This window comes from Pelecanus crispus, chromosome 1 (genome assembly GCF_030463565.1).
Source record: "Pelecanus crispus isolate bPelCri1 chromosome 1, bPelCri1.pri, whole genome shotgun sequence".
Lineage (NCBI taxonomy): Eukaryota > Metazoa > Chordata > Aves > Pelecaniformes > Pelecanidae > Pelecanus > Pelecanus crispus.
In genome coordinates, this window is record NC_134643.1 from 57,110,370 (window position 1) to 57,124,911 (window position 14,542).

At 49.5% G+C, this 14,542-nt stretch overlaps 1 protein-coding gene across 1 annotated transcript; it reads left to right on the plus strand.

Moving 5' to 3' along the window:
- The first annotated feature begins 2,217 nt into the window (after positions 1 to 2,217).
- On the plus strand, positions 2,218 to 9,332 carry CENPM (centromere protein M). The gene is made up of 6 exons (XM_075722511.1): positions 2,218 to 2,274; positions 2,597 to 2,676; positions 5,269 to 5,367; positions 6,406 to 6,485; positions 7,535 to 7,626; positions 8,347 to 9,332. The coding sequence occupies exons 1-6, from the start codon at positions 2,218 to 2,220 to the stop codon at positions 8,470 to 8,472; spliced, it is 534 nt and encodes a 177-aa protein (XP_075578626.1). The 3' UTR covers positions 8,473 to 9,332.
- Positions 9,333 to 14,542: the final 5,210 nt, after the last annotated feature.

Below are 14,542 nucleotides of genomic sequence, written 5' to 3' on the forward strand. Positions count from 1 at the left end.
TGTTTTGCAGTGGCCACTGCTGTCCTGCTGCAAAAGTGATTGCACCATTCCCAGGAAGCACTGGTGATGGCCAGGCCAAGTCTCACTGACGCTAATTGCCTTCATTGACAGCACCAGAGCATCTTCACAGGGGCTACATTACACTTCTACTAATTTTTTGAATGGTTTGTGCTACCAGAGCAATGTACAGTGGCCCACAGAGTGAAATCAGGAGCTCTCCCCTTCCATATCATGCCCTGCTCTTGCCCTTCTGCCTGCACCAGGGGCCAGTGCACTGACACCCCTGCTTCAGCTCTCCTGCACCGCTCGGAAGCAGAGATCGATTCATTATTCCCGCTTTGCAAACTGGAAACAGGGCAGAGAGAGGTGAAACAGCCTGACATAGCCACACAGTGATAAGTAAATACACCCCAGCCTCCAGCATCAAGCGCGTCTCATCCCTCTCCCCTCCTCTCCCTGCCGAGCTACAGATCTAGACAAGTGCTGCAGGCATGTTGCCAGCCTGAGTCTCCACCTCCTTATGCCATCCTCTACCATGAAAAACAGTTTTTAAATGCTACCCTTTGACATTGGATCTGGTTTACACCCCTTGGCCCATGGGTAAATAGCCAGCAAGGGTGCAGGATGTTGACTCCTGTTCTCTCCCCTGGTTCCCCACAGAGCTGAGCTTGCTCTGCAGGCTTTGCATCCCCCTGCGGAGCATCCCTGCCTGCATTTCAAAGAGGAAGGAAAGCAAAGTGAATCTGCCTGGCACAGCTCACCGTGCCAGCTGTCAGGCAACGGCTTTGCATCCCAAGAAGAAATTGACTGTGCCAAAGCCTGGACTTTCAGGCAGGGACCATCAGCACTACCACTGCCTGCCTCCGAGCCACCCTCAGGTGGGCGGTGAACCCAAGGGTCCTTTGTTAGTAAGGGGCTAAGAGGGCAGCACCCCCCCGGCGAAAGGGCACAATGAAGGTGGGCCACGCGGAGAAGGGAGTGAGGTGAATCTCTGTGTCCCCATGGGAAGGTGGGGGTCAGCCCTGCGGAGGGAATTCTGCCGAGGGACAGCCAAGAAACCTGCTGGGGACAAAGAAAAATAACTGTGGGATCGGTGGTAGCTCATCTGGACACGCTGAACCTCAACAGGCACCTGTGTCACCAGAAGCCTGCAGCGACAGAGGGGACAGCAAGCATGTCCCCAAACGGGCACTGAAGTCATCCAGGTCCTTCTGCAGGGCTGGAGAGCAGGCAACAGGGAGTAGCAGGGGGATGAAAGAGGAGAAACATCTTTTAGGTGGGTTCTGCAGCTTTTAGTGTATTTCTACACCCTCAGCAGCCCAAAAGCAAGGCTGTCCAAATTGCTCTCTATGCCCCGCCGAGCGGGGAGCTGGCTCGTTATTTACCGCATCCACCTGCCTCCCATCTTTAGGACACGTCTGCCCTGGATTCGTCCTCCCTTCCCCCCGACAAACTCAACAACAACCAGAAATATCCTATAATCTCTTCTGCTTCACCTGTAATTTGTCTCGTGCTGGCAACGAGCGGAACCGTCTGTCTTTGTCAAGATCAAAAAAGCCACAGCAGCCATGTGATACCAGTTTATATTAAACCCCCCCTCTCTCCCCTCCGCCTCTCCTCTCCGGCTCGAGGGGGAGACGTGTCTTCGTCCTCCTGCGGCCTTCCTCCTCGCCCTGGCACGTCCACAGCCCAGGTGCCTCGCTTGAAGGGGCAGGGAGAGCCAGCCCCAGGGCAGCTGAGGGGTTCCTGGACCCTCCTCCACACCGACCTGGAGCCGAACCCAGGGACGAGGCAAAACGCAAGAGATGCAGCAAGGCGGACCACAGGCCACCGAGGAGACATCGCACCTCCGAGGGCTTTACACCACTGCATGTCATCCTCCCGCTCTGACCTTGCAGTGAGAAAAGCTCAGCCTACATCCATAACTGCAGTGCTTCTGCAGGGGCTCCTCCCTGCCTGGATCGCGGGCAGGGGAGCGCCGGGTTGGGCAGAGGCCGGCCGGCCCGGGGGGCGAGGGGGGGGGGGTGCCCGGGGGGGTAGGAGGGGGCCGAGGCCGCTGCACCCCCCCCGCCCGCTTCCCGGCGGGCCCAACGCGCAAGCGCGGCGGCAGCCCCGCCCCTCCCCTCAGGCCCCGCCCCCGACGCGCTACGTCAGCGCGACGCGTGGCATGGCGGCGGTTTGAATGCCGGCGGGCGGGCGGTGCTGTGTCCCGCGAAGATGGCAGTGGTGCGGCCCTTCGACAAGCTCCCGGCGCTCAACTCCGCCGTCTTCCTGGTAGGCTCGGCGGCGCCTCGCCGCCCCTCGCCCCCGCCGGCCCTTGCCGGGGCCTGGCCCTGCGGTCGGCGTCCGCCTGTCCCGCACCCTCCGCGGGCCGCGCTTCAGGGGCAACGGCCGCGCCTCGGCAGCAACGGCCGCGCCGGCCCCGCCCCCCGCGGGGATAGGCCGCCTGGCTGCCATATGCAAATGCGGCCGCGGGGGCTGGCCCCGCCCCCCGGGGCCGGTGGGCGCGGGGTTCCCGGCGCGGTGGCGGGGAGCGGGGCCCGGGCCGCGGGGCCGGGCCGGCCTCTCACCCTGCTTTTCCCTCCTGTCCGCGCAGCTGGTGGGTTCGGACGAAGGCCTCCAGCAGAAGCTGGCGGAGGCGATCCTCCGAGAGAAGAAGAACTTCACGATCAGTATGTGAGTGGTGGGGAGGGGGATGCGCCGCCCGCGGGTCCGTACAGGGGCCCTCTGCCACTTTGTCCAAGAGATGGAGCCAAAGCAGCGGCTGGCATGCGATTTGACGCAAAGCTGCTGCTTCAGAAATGCACGCACCGAAATCGCTTAGAAGTGCGGCTTCGACCCAAGTGGCGGTAGCTGGAACTGCGGGGCGTTCATTTCAAAGAAGCCACTTGCTCTTGTGAACGCCAGAGCGCACTGCTGCACAGATGCGGCTGGCATCTGCAGAAGGCAAACCGCTCTGTGTCCGGGGCAAGCAGTTTGTGCGTGATTAGATATAGGACTGGAAATAATTCTCACGTTCTGCACGCTCGCTATGCACATACCATTGCACTTTGCGCGTTGCACAGGTGTTTGATTAATAAAGTGCAAGGGTATGAGAGGAGCACAGATTTTTTTTTTTTTTTCCCCTCCTGGGAGAGAGACTTATACAGGAATTAAACGTCCTGTGATGAACTGGGACAAGTACAATGCTTGTAACTACTTGAAAGCAAACAAGTTTTCCTGAAAGATGTCCATTACTTTTGGTGCTCTTCATAGCTGTTTTCTGGTTTATATGCATGCATGTGCTTTTCCTCCTCAAGCTATTAAGATGCATTTGGAATTTTGACTTTAGCTGTATGACAAGTCCTGTCTTAAAAGCTTGATTAACTAACTTTTTTATGATATAATGTCCTTGACAGCTCTCTTGCCAAGACTAAATGAGTTTAGTTAGCCCTTCAGAAGGTGTTTGTGTTATTTCGCTGCTGTAATCCAAGGCTACGGAGTAAAGGCAAACCCAGGCTAATGTTCTACTAGCCAATTAGAGCAACTGTACTGCTCTGATCTTGGCATCTTGGATGTTTGTGCTAACTAACAGTAAATTAATTACCCAATTTTCTATGCAAATCCTGCAGCATCTGCTGAGCTGTGGAGTGCCATAGCTAGATGGCTACTGGTACTACAGCTGGGTAACTACCCAAAGGCATGGAAACTTATGCTCTACTACAGAGCATGATAAGTCCCTGCTCTAGTATCACTAGGGAAGTAGAAGTCCATGAGGAAGCAGAAGTCCATGACAGTTTTTTCCCACTCTGTTGCTTTGGGATTATACACATTACAAAGAAATATAGTATCTTGTCTGGCAAGCATACCTGCCAGATACAGCTGTTAGGAGAAGAATTGCAGGGCTGGGGTTTTTGTGTCTCTTACCCCTAGGGGAAAAAAAAAAAAAAGGCTTCTGTAGCACATATCTGGAAGCTGCTGATATCATCTAGTGATGTTGGTTTAAATATAGTAGAATTCCAAATCATGGAGGCTTTTTTGGTCTACCCCACCCCCCAACAATGAGATCTGATGTCCTTTCACCACAGCTTCTCTCTAAGTTTCACCTTAAATTTATAAGCTTGTTTGTGTTGCAGTGTGTCTTTCAAGCACACTTTGCTCATGTCTTGTGTTAGTTTCAGAATGTTTTTGTTAAATCATGCCTTCCTTATTTATAGGAAACAAAACACCTTTTTTGGGGGACTGGCAGACAAAACTACAAACTGCATATGATTAATAGAAGGGAATGTGTCCTGTGGTCTGTGGCTGCCAAGGAAAACTGTTAAGTCCTTAAGATATAATTACTAGAAGTCATATTCCCCAAGGAGACCAAAATCAGTGTTTCTCTCTTGGCTTCCAGAGAGGAAGTGGATTTTGAGAGAGACTGGGATTTTTGTTGGTCCAACCTTTCATTCAGGTGACCTTCCAAAAATATGGTGCTGCTAATATTCTTCCCTGTGGAAGGCCCAGATATACGCTCCTGAAGCCTGTTTTGTTTGTTTGTTTTTTGTTTTTATTTGGGTTTTTTTTTGTAGTGGGAAGAGACACAAAAAATTTCCATCCTGTAATTCTTCTTCCAACAGCTGTATCAGCAGTGGTGGTATTATGTAGAAGGGATGGCTAAACTAACCTAGTAACTCCTGACACAGTGAAAGGGATAAAAAGGGGGGTAATGGTGTAATAGAAGCTCTTCTGAGTTATAACTTCATCTATAAATTTATACTAGTGATAAATTTCTGGCTTAAGGTTTTGTGAATACAACACACCTTTCTGTAACATAGACACCTGAGAAGGTAGCCTCTCCTGTGTATGAGCAGTATCTCTGGAATGTGACAGGAAAGCACTGACACTTTTTAACTGAAACTTGGCAGCAAAATACACCAGTAAAGCATTGGGGTTCACTTTGTTAGAAAGGACTATTCTTCACAATTAAATAAAATGACTGCCATACAGATCTGTGCGGAGAAGATGTTTCTGTGAGTCTTGTTATGCTCTAATAAGTTTCCCATTATAAACAACCTTGTCTAGCAAGTATCATCGTGGCTGTCAGCAACTATGAGTAGGCCTAAGATATGAGAATACCACTTAAAGAATCACAGTGTCTCTTCAGTGCCCACGTATTTAGTAATTACCGAGCTTCCTGGTAACTTGCTACATGGTGAACTGCAATGGTTATGTGGTTATGGTTAAGTGGATACTGCATTGCCAAGCTATTCGGTTAAACCAGCACCTTTATTATCTTTCTTGTAGTCACCTTGCTACATCCCTCCCCTTACCTTCAGAGAGGGATCACCTTCGGCCCAGGATAGATCTGATTGCGTTTATCATTGACATCAAGAACAGATACAGGTAAAAGAAGGGCAAAAATATGAGAGGGGGAACAGATATTCTTTCTTGGATCAATGGCTAAATCTACATTTTTTTACTGTGTCAGAATCACTGAATAGTGGATTTCAAACCCAAGACTTGCTGTGGTGGGAGAGCTCAGTAGTACATGAGTGGTTTTCTGGCCTCCAGCAATGGATTAGGACTGAACCGCTCTGTCCAATAACATGCCTGTTGTGCGCTAAATTGCCATAGCAGAGAAGGCAGAATTTATTCCTGGATCCAGACATGGGATGATATGAACTGCGCTTTGGAAAGATGCTGTCTGTAAAATTAGATGGGAATGATGGTGGTGGTGTTAAGTTCTGTAATGTGCAGCTGGCTGGTGCGCGCTGGGCAGTGCTGCCTGATAACCAGCCAGTTGCTGTGTCTGTGTCCCTAGTTCACTGATACTGCTAGTCAAGTGGGATCAGCACTGCAGATGTCTCTAGGCAAAAGAGAAAGATCTGCAGGGATTGATCCCTTTTCTTTCATCTTGTGTTCATCTTTGTAGAAATGATTTTGTGTCCCCAGGCCATAACTAAAGACTTGCTAAGGCACAAAAGTCAGCATTTTATTACTTACTTAACTTGTGACTGATGATCCTGGGCTCTCATTTACCAAAAATGACAGGCCCAGCTGCATACTTACAGCACAGATGGTGCTGCAGAGATGTGTGGGCTAGCTCTTCTGAAAGAGCTGAAGTAGTGCTGAAGTCTCGTTGGATGTTAATGAATTCCAATGCTTAGTGTCTGCAAATCATGGAGGACACCACTCGGACTAAGTCTAACTGTTGAGTCTTGGGTAAAAAGGATATATTATGGATTATTAAACAGCTGTGGGTATTGCAGAGGTCTCTGCTGCCATGCTTTTAGCATAGAGCATAACTCTGCTGGCTCACAGATCAGCAGATGTTAACATCACTGGTTTTCTAATTGTGCTTCTGAAAGTTATTCCCTTTGTCCTTATTCTGCACTGGTTTTACCTCCCTGTCCAACTGGATTGTCTGTGCTTTTCTGACAGCCTGAAGAATGTCGAAGCTTCCCTAGCTCATGTGGATGCCAGCTTCTTCCTGGGGAAAGTGTGCTTTCTTGTCACTGGGGGTACGTATGGCATCTGCCGCCTTCCTCCTCTCCAAGCAGCACAAATCACTGTTGCTTTCCTTAAAACAGGGCAGTGACTTAACTTGAAACAAAACAAACAAGCGGCTTTGTCAAAAGCTTTGTTTAAATTGTATCTGAACTGATATCCCTTTTTTTATTTTCTTAGACAAAACACAGTTCTCTTCTCTCATGCTCACTTGCTCTCCCTTTTTGTTTTTGCCAGCCAGACCTCTCTTCTGTGTCCCTAATCCCTGAATATGATTCGTGTTATTGATTTTTTTTTTTTTCCTGTGGCACTGCAGAAGTCTGTTCTATCTGCTCTTGCAGATCTCTCTTAATGATAATCTTAATGAGCAGTAAGAAGCATGTGATACTGTGGTAATAAAATGAATCTAAATGGATGAGCTACTGAACTATTAAGTATAGTTTTAATACAAGATTGGTATCCATGCTGTGTGCTGTCTGGCTCCGTTGTGCCTTTAATCTCTCTTCCTGGCCCCCCGCCCAAAAAAGCAGAGGGGGTGCTTCCCTGCATACCCTCCCTACTTCAGCTCTGAGAAACTGGAGGGGCCAGCCTATACTGCTCACTGTTGGAACAGAGGTGCTATGTCCCTGGAATTTGGGGGTCCGGAGGCCTAATTCTGGGGTGGAGAAGAGTCGTGGCATTGTTTTGTGCTATGGCTCTCCTGATAGAGTGAAGTCCTTGGAGACATCACCCTGTGATACCACATGAGGCAGGAGGGCTTCTGATTAATGAGTAGAAGATTCTGCCCCTGCTGATAGTGTACTGATCCCTTATCCAGAATGTTAATGTTGCAGTACTCAGTAATGTGGCGATACTATTCCTGCTGTCAGTATTATGAACAACTTCTGTGCTAATTCTGTCACAAATCTCGTACCATTCTGTTTGTACTGCTCACTGTTGCCTTACTTTCTGTGGTGCTCTCAAAATTAGCTCTGTATCATTTTGTGGATGTGGAATTTCCCCGTACTTTTCTTCGCTGAATGTTGATTATGGGGCTTGTAATGTGGGAAAACTTTTTCTGTAGTTGGCAGGGTGAATTACTGCAGCGTAGAGATGAATGCCATCTGGAAACTGGGAAAAGTCTACTGCAGTCCTGTGCTGTTGTGTGAGCTGGAGGTAAGGTGCTTATTTGGTGTCTGAAGGGATTTGTGAATTCCACTGCTCTCTGATCCTTAGGAACATCATTACATTAGCAATAAATATACGTACATACGCTGCTGTCTTGCGTGTCAGAGACCAGACTCTTTCTACAAGAACAGTAGAGGTACAGGAGTCTGACTGTCCTTGAAATGAGTCTTCTAGATTACCTGCTTCTTCAGGAAGCCAAGACTAAATTAACAAAGACTTCTCTGATATGCAAAGCCTTGGTACGCTTGTTCCCTGAGGCATTTTCTCTTCCTGGGAGCCCCTGAGCTGTTACTTGCCATGTGACTCTCTTGCCCACGTAATTCTTCCTGTTAGCCAGGCTTTGTTGCTTCACAGACTGTTTTGCCATCTGATACGCCACTCTTTCCAATTACCTGCTTGGTCTGAAAAGCTGGAGGGAGAGTTTGGCATTCAGCAGTAGCACACTTCACTTTTCCATGTACTTATCATTCCACCCTCAGGGACTGCTTCCCTGCCAGCAGGTAATATCTGTGCCTTTGGCAAGGCCTTCGGGGTTTTCAGCTGATGACACTGTACCTTCCTTAGTATTAGGGGAGTAAATGGGCCTGTTTGGGGTTTTTGGTAGCTAGCCGCTCCGAACCATACTTAATGCCTGCTCCAGTTCTTTCTTTTGTCATAGCTTAGCACTGCTTTTCTATTGATTAAATAATTTCTCCATTTTGTTTCCAGTTGGAAGGGATACGAGTTGCCACTGCTCAGCGACTTCTCCGGATGTTACAGATCTGTGCTGGTCACGTACCAGGAGTTTCTGCCTTGTCCTTCAGCTCACTGATGAGGAACTCTGCTGATGACTAGCTTCTCATTGTGAGAATTCAGCCACATTCATCAGCTTTTTTCACTTCAGGCATTCAAGCTGCTGCAGTTGGAATCACATTGGGAAGCTTTTTTGCCTGACTTGTCATGACCACTCATCCAGAGCTGTTCTTCATTGCTAATCTCTCAAGAAAAGCTTGATTCCTGTTCAGTGGATAGTGTATAGGTGCTGGGGGAAGGGGAGTTTGAATTGGGGATTCCTATCCATTATTACATCTGAATCCCATTTCCTGATTAAGTCTGAGTTTCACCCACTTTGCCAGTGGCCAGGAGCTACATGTTTTACTGAGAGAATATCAGAAGAACAGGCCACTATCCCAAATGCTGCATGTCACGGTTGAGTATCTTAGTTTCTGTGTCCCCAAAGTACCAGAAAAGAGGCAGCAGGCCCCTGCTTCCTTTCAGATGAAATACAGCACCTTGGACTAATGTGAAACCTCGCTGCCAGGTTTTGTCTCCCCACCAAGAGAATAATGGGGAAGGAAGGCTGTCCTGCAGCTTCTTGATAGACTGCAGTTGGCAGTTAATGACCCAGCTGTGTGAGCATCTTCCCAGTGAAGGGCTCAGTATTTCCATGCCTGACACCTAATTGGGGAGGAAGGGACTGAAGAAGATAATCTAGCACTTTAGCTTTCTCTTAGAGTTTTAAAGAAAAAGGCTTCATCTATCAAGCCCAGGATAACAGGCAACCCTAGTCTATCAAGCCCAGGATAACCCTAACAGCCCAGCCTTTGGAGCTGACCAGAGATGAAATACAGCAGACTGGACTACAGCAACATAGAGAAAATACATGTCTCTCGAAAATTTGGTGTATGCTGTGTATAGTCCCTTAACTAAAAGGATCTAAGCAATAGTAATTCATGCCTTATTCTTACTGCAAATCAGTAGTGTGTTTTGGAGTTTTAACTTAATAAAATGTATGCTATTTAATAATTAGTTGTATGCTCTTTGTTTAGGTATGTGGCACAGGCTCTGAAACCTACGACCACCTGCCCCAGTTTGCCCTGGCAGCAAGGCTGGTGGTCCTTGCTGGCTGTTTGAACTTTTGTTAGTTGGTGGGCTGCACTCACTGTTTCAGCCACGTGGTGGTGGCAAAAGCTTTCCAGATTACAATCCTTCCTGCATACTGAGTTGAGCCACCTTCCTTCCGGAACGGAGTGTTTCTTGAAACGCTGGGATGTTTCTTACCCAGAATTGCATGCCAGGTAGAAATGAAGCCTAGAGAGGATGTGTTAAGCTCCCCTCTGGTTTAATTTATTTAATCCCTAATAGTCTGCTTTAATGTTCCTAGGTGCAGAGCTCTAACTGCGTGTGCTGTTTCGCTTAGCTTGTTTCTGACATCTGTCTGTGAGCAGGAAAAAGCAGAAAGCAGCACTGCAGGCTTAATCAGCTGTGAGCATTGGCAGTCCTTGCAAAGACAGCTCAGCAAGGCACAAAGCCTGTATCCTTGCTCAGAGGACACACAAATCCTAGCTCCAGTTGTATTGTTGCTGGCGGGGGAGGGCTAGGTTGTTTGTCAGCTGGAACAAAAGGAGCTAAAGCATTCAGCTGTGTTATGGTGCCCAAAAGGGCTGGACTCTGGCTAAAACCCAAAGGAGAAAGACATGTGCAAACTCTCGTAGCCATGTAGAAGGATTGGGAGCTCAATGGGCGTGCCCTACTTTCAGCTAGCTTTGTGATCCTGAAGGTACTAGCCAGGACTTTGCCACCAGAGAGGAGCAATCACGCTGAGAAACAAGTTTCTGTGTTGGTTATGCTGTCTCAGCCTCGCTCTCGCTTTGGGTCCCTCAAAATAAATGAGACCATGGTTTAGAATAGACTGGTTTCGATTTGCTCTTGATGTGCAGGTGCAGCTGGGGGGAGGGAAGGAAGGGCTGCGGCATGAAATGAGCCATTCTTTCGTGTCCTCCACAACTGCTGTAAGGTAAGGAGACTCTTCCGTCTCCTACGTCGTTCTCCAGTTGCCTCTAATAACTATTGGACTCGGGTAAAATCCCTTCGGCCTCGAGTAATTTCGCTGTGCTTTCTTAACTGGTGAAAATGAAACTTTCTTTGGTTCACCCAGAATGCTTTGTAGCAACCCACACGTGCTACTGTGCATTCCTGAACCTTCAAACGGGTTTTTTTCCACTGCTATGTTTCAGATGCAGTATTTCTTTCCTTCTACTACTTTCAAAGAAGAAAGATGCTGTTTGTACTTCCTACAGGTGGCCGAATCCCAGCTGGTAACGAAAGAAAAACTAGTTCCTTAAGAGCAGCATCTCTCTTCACCTTGGGGCAAATATTTTTCTTACTCTTAGGAAAAAGTCTTTACTAGAACTGGCAGGGGAAGTGGAGCATATCTAAGACTATGACACTGTGTCTAAGGTCCATCATGTTTTACAACTGAAAGTAGTTGGGACACATCTAAAGCTACAGCTTCAACTATGTAAATACCTCTAGGAACTGTCAGCTATTGGTTTAGATAGGCCATAACGCTGCCCCTACCAGAGAAGACAAGGCAGCTGAGGATATCTTTCATCTGGATGGAGTAGCCAGGGCTAATGTTTGATAAAGGTCTTGTGAAAGTAGTACTTGGATTGGGATCAGAGGCACGGAAGGCCTGAAGATGAATTAAAGCTAGTGATTCACGTTCTGTTGTGTTTAAACATCATGAAAGAGCTTGCCAAGCTGGCTGAAATCTAAACTAACAGAAATGTTTTGGAGTTACTTGCTTTCTCTTCCTCTCTCTGCCCCAGTTCCCTGTCCCTGCGGAGATTTACAGAAAGAAATCCCCTTCTCTGTGGCAAAAGTACCCGTACCCATGAGCGTTGCTGGTTTGACTGTTTCAGTTTGTGGATGTGTTTTTGTTTGTCAGCTATGTCAGCAAAATTAGTGTAAAATCAGCTTAATTAGTATAGAAGACCTTGCACCAGTTGCACTGGTGTAAGCTTTGGTCATGCAGCGCTTTTTTTTTTTTTTTTTGGGTGGAACTAAATGATGCTGTAATAGGGTCTCTTCTGCTATGGCAGGCTCACCCACAGGATTTTGCCTTCAGCCCAATCACTTGAAGATTTTGTATCCTCAGCCTGCTAGCTGAGCTGCTCACGGAGGTGCTCTGTGAGAGATTTCAGCACAAAACAGCTTGGTTGGCATTACCTGTTGGGATTATAGCTCTCTGCTAGCCCGGGTTTTCCAAGGGAAGGGGTTTTTTTGCTGCCTTTGCCACACCAGCAGTTAAATCAAACCAACTTTTAAGCGTGATAAGACATGATATGCTCGGTCTATGCTAACAGGAGAGAAAGTCTGTGTACCAGTACGGTGCCTATAATAAAAGGTCTCACTGTCCTGGAACAAAGATCAGAGATAAATCCAGCCCTGGGGATTCATCTGTCCCTCCAAACCTTGAAACTGGTGGTAGAGGTTTAGATTCAAGGCTGCCTCTAATATTTGCTTTGGGGACTGGTTAAAACTGTGTGTCTCTGCTTGCCAAGACTTGTAGTTTGATGGGGCTGGCTGGGTAGGTCAGCAGCTGTGGTCACACTGTAAGAGCCGCTTGGTAGCTCTGATCGTGACCACTGTCCACAGCAGCAGCGGACAAGAAGGGACTTCTCTGCTGCCTGGAGCTGACCTGCGGAGCTGTGGCAGAGGTACCTGCTCTACTGGCAAAAGCAAGGGAGACGCTTTCTCTGGTGGGGCTTTTAACTTGTCTTGATTTTGCAGGAGCACTGGGCTTTGCTCTGGCCAGATTCCAGCTGCTCTGTCTTCATTCAGCTGGCCCAGATCCCCTGGCAGTCTCTGCTGCACGCTGAGTGTTCTCCACTTCCCACCCTAAGCTGGTGTGCAGTGTTGCTGTGGGCTGCTGAACAACTGCCACTTTCCATTCAGTGACCAGCTGTCCTTCACTGGTGGGGAAAAGTGATTGATATGCAAGAGAAAGCAATAGCTGGCACAGCCCAGAGCTGGGAGCCAGAAACGCTGAGCTCGTTTTGCCTCTGTGGCCAATTTCTCGCATGACCCTAGGCACGTGTGTTAAAATTCACCATGCCTCAATTGCTCTGCCTCTACAGGGGGAGCTGCCTCTGCTGGAGGGGTGTGATGAGGGCGAACTGACATTTGTTTGGGTCACAAATCTGGAAGTGGGTAGAAACATCCAGAAGAAACCATTTTTTTCATAATTAGCAGAGTTTGATTTTTACCTGAGTTCTAGGGGAGGAGGGTTTGGTGGGACCTGCCTGCCAGGTATCTCCTGAGATCGGCTGTGTTTGGTGCAGGCAGGGAGGCTGCCTGAAACTGGGCTGCGATCCTTCTCATAAGGCGCTGTGGCATGATTGGGTTTTGTTGTGAACTGGAACAAAACCGCCCTCCGAAACACTGAAATTCCCTGCACAGTTCAATTATCCTTGAATTGGCCAGTGGGAGAAATCAAAGTCTCTGGATCTCTTCCTCACTGTTAAATATTAATACGGTGTGGTGATGCTAGGCAGGATGGCATCCCCTTGGGTCAGCTCTGCACAGGAGGGGCCGTCTTGGCTGTGAAGAACCGGTGCACGAGACAGGTTCGGCGCAGGGGACTTGGGAGTGATGTGACTTGCTCAGACTCCTTGGCAGCTGAGTAGCATGGGCTCCTGGCCCACGCTGGGACATGTTTCCCTTGCCCTGGGCTCCTTCTGTGGGAGCTGACGCATGCCATGATGCTGACAGCCCTTGTCCCCCTCGAGCTTGCTGTGTGGTGGGGCGTTTTGCGAGGAGCCACGAAAGGCACCGTGCCTGTCCCCCCCGACCCTGCAACCTCCTTTGCCGAAGGAAGTCAGTGGTGTGTGAAAGAGAGCCCGTGTTTTACATACGCGCAGGCTGCCTCCTCGCCGCCGGCCCAGGTGCAGCTGCGGGCTGGGTGCGAGAGCCCCGTGGGCTCTGCACGTCACGGGAAGGAGCACCGAGGTGGGGCGAGGACAAAAACAAAGAGAGAAGCCACCTCCCCTTGGGAAACCTGGCCCTGGCGCTCAGAGGCTGTTCTGTCCTTCGGATCCTGCCACCCTCTCCGCACTACAGCAACCTGTGCCAGGGCCAGCTGAAGCACCCGTGCTCTAGAGCAGTCCACATGCAGGAGCGAGGCAGAGGCACGCTAGCGAGCGCTTGGAAAGACCTAAAAAGCCCAGCTAGCATTAAAAACGTTAAGGAGGCTTCCCCTGTTTTCTGGCAGCATGGCGTATTTTCCTTTCCTGCCTTCCCATGGAAGCTCTCCGGTCCCACCGGCTGCCCACCCCGCAGTGACGGGGTGACGGTGCCGTGCTGCGGCTGGGCCTGCCTCGCTCCTGCCCTGCTGCCTGTGTTGCCGCAGCGCTTGGGTCGGTGAAACACCTTGGGTGTTTGCCGAGGGTCGGCAGTCCTTGAGGCACTGTCGCTGTCTGCACCGGTCAGCTCAAAGCTCTCCTGAACCTCTGTGCTGGCCGCTCTCCTAGGTTTGACAGCAGTGTTGGCATCGCCCCAGCGTGAGCGTTCAGTTCCCCCCCGCCACTGCTATGTTTCCTTTTCTTGCTCTTCCAGAGGTGACAGATGTGAAGCCAGGGCTGCGTTTGACTCAGCTCGGTATGTAACAACCTGTGGCTCATGCTGCAGTGGAGCACCTCTCTTCAAAGCAATGTGCCAGCATCAACTAATTAATCCTCATTCCCCCGTGGGACTGAGGGGTTGACTCAGTGCCTCGTGCTGTTATGCCAAGCCGCAGAGGATCAAAAGCATTGGAGCTGGGGAAGCCCTGGGATAGCACAGTGTCACTCTCTGCCGGCACACCGGGCACCTGTAGTCTCGGTCTCGCACACTTGTCTCCAGGGCTCTGCCCAGGCTCCTTTTAAGCGACGCAAAGAAGGGCTGAAAACTCTGCTCCTTAGAGGCAGGGCTGGAGCTGCCTTCACCTCGCTTTTGCTTTTTTTTTTTTTTATTACCTCTTGTTCCCTTTTGATCTTTTCCATCCTGTTGCTCCTTCATTGTAACCTGACTTGGCCATCCTGAGCAATTCTCCCTCCTGTTCTCACCTACAGATCCTTCACACCTCCCTGGAATTGCTGCTTGG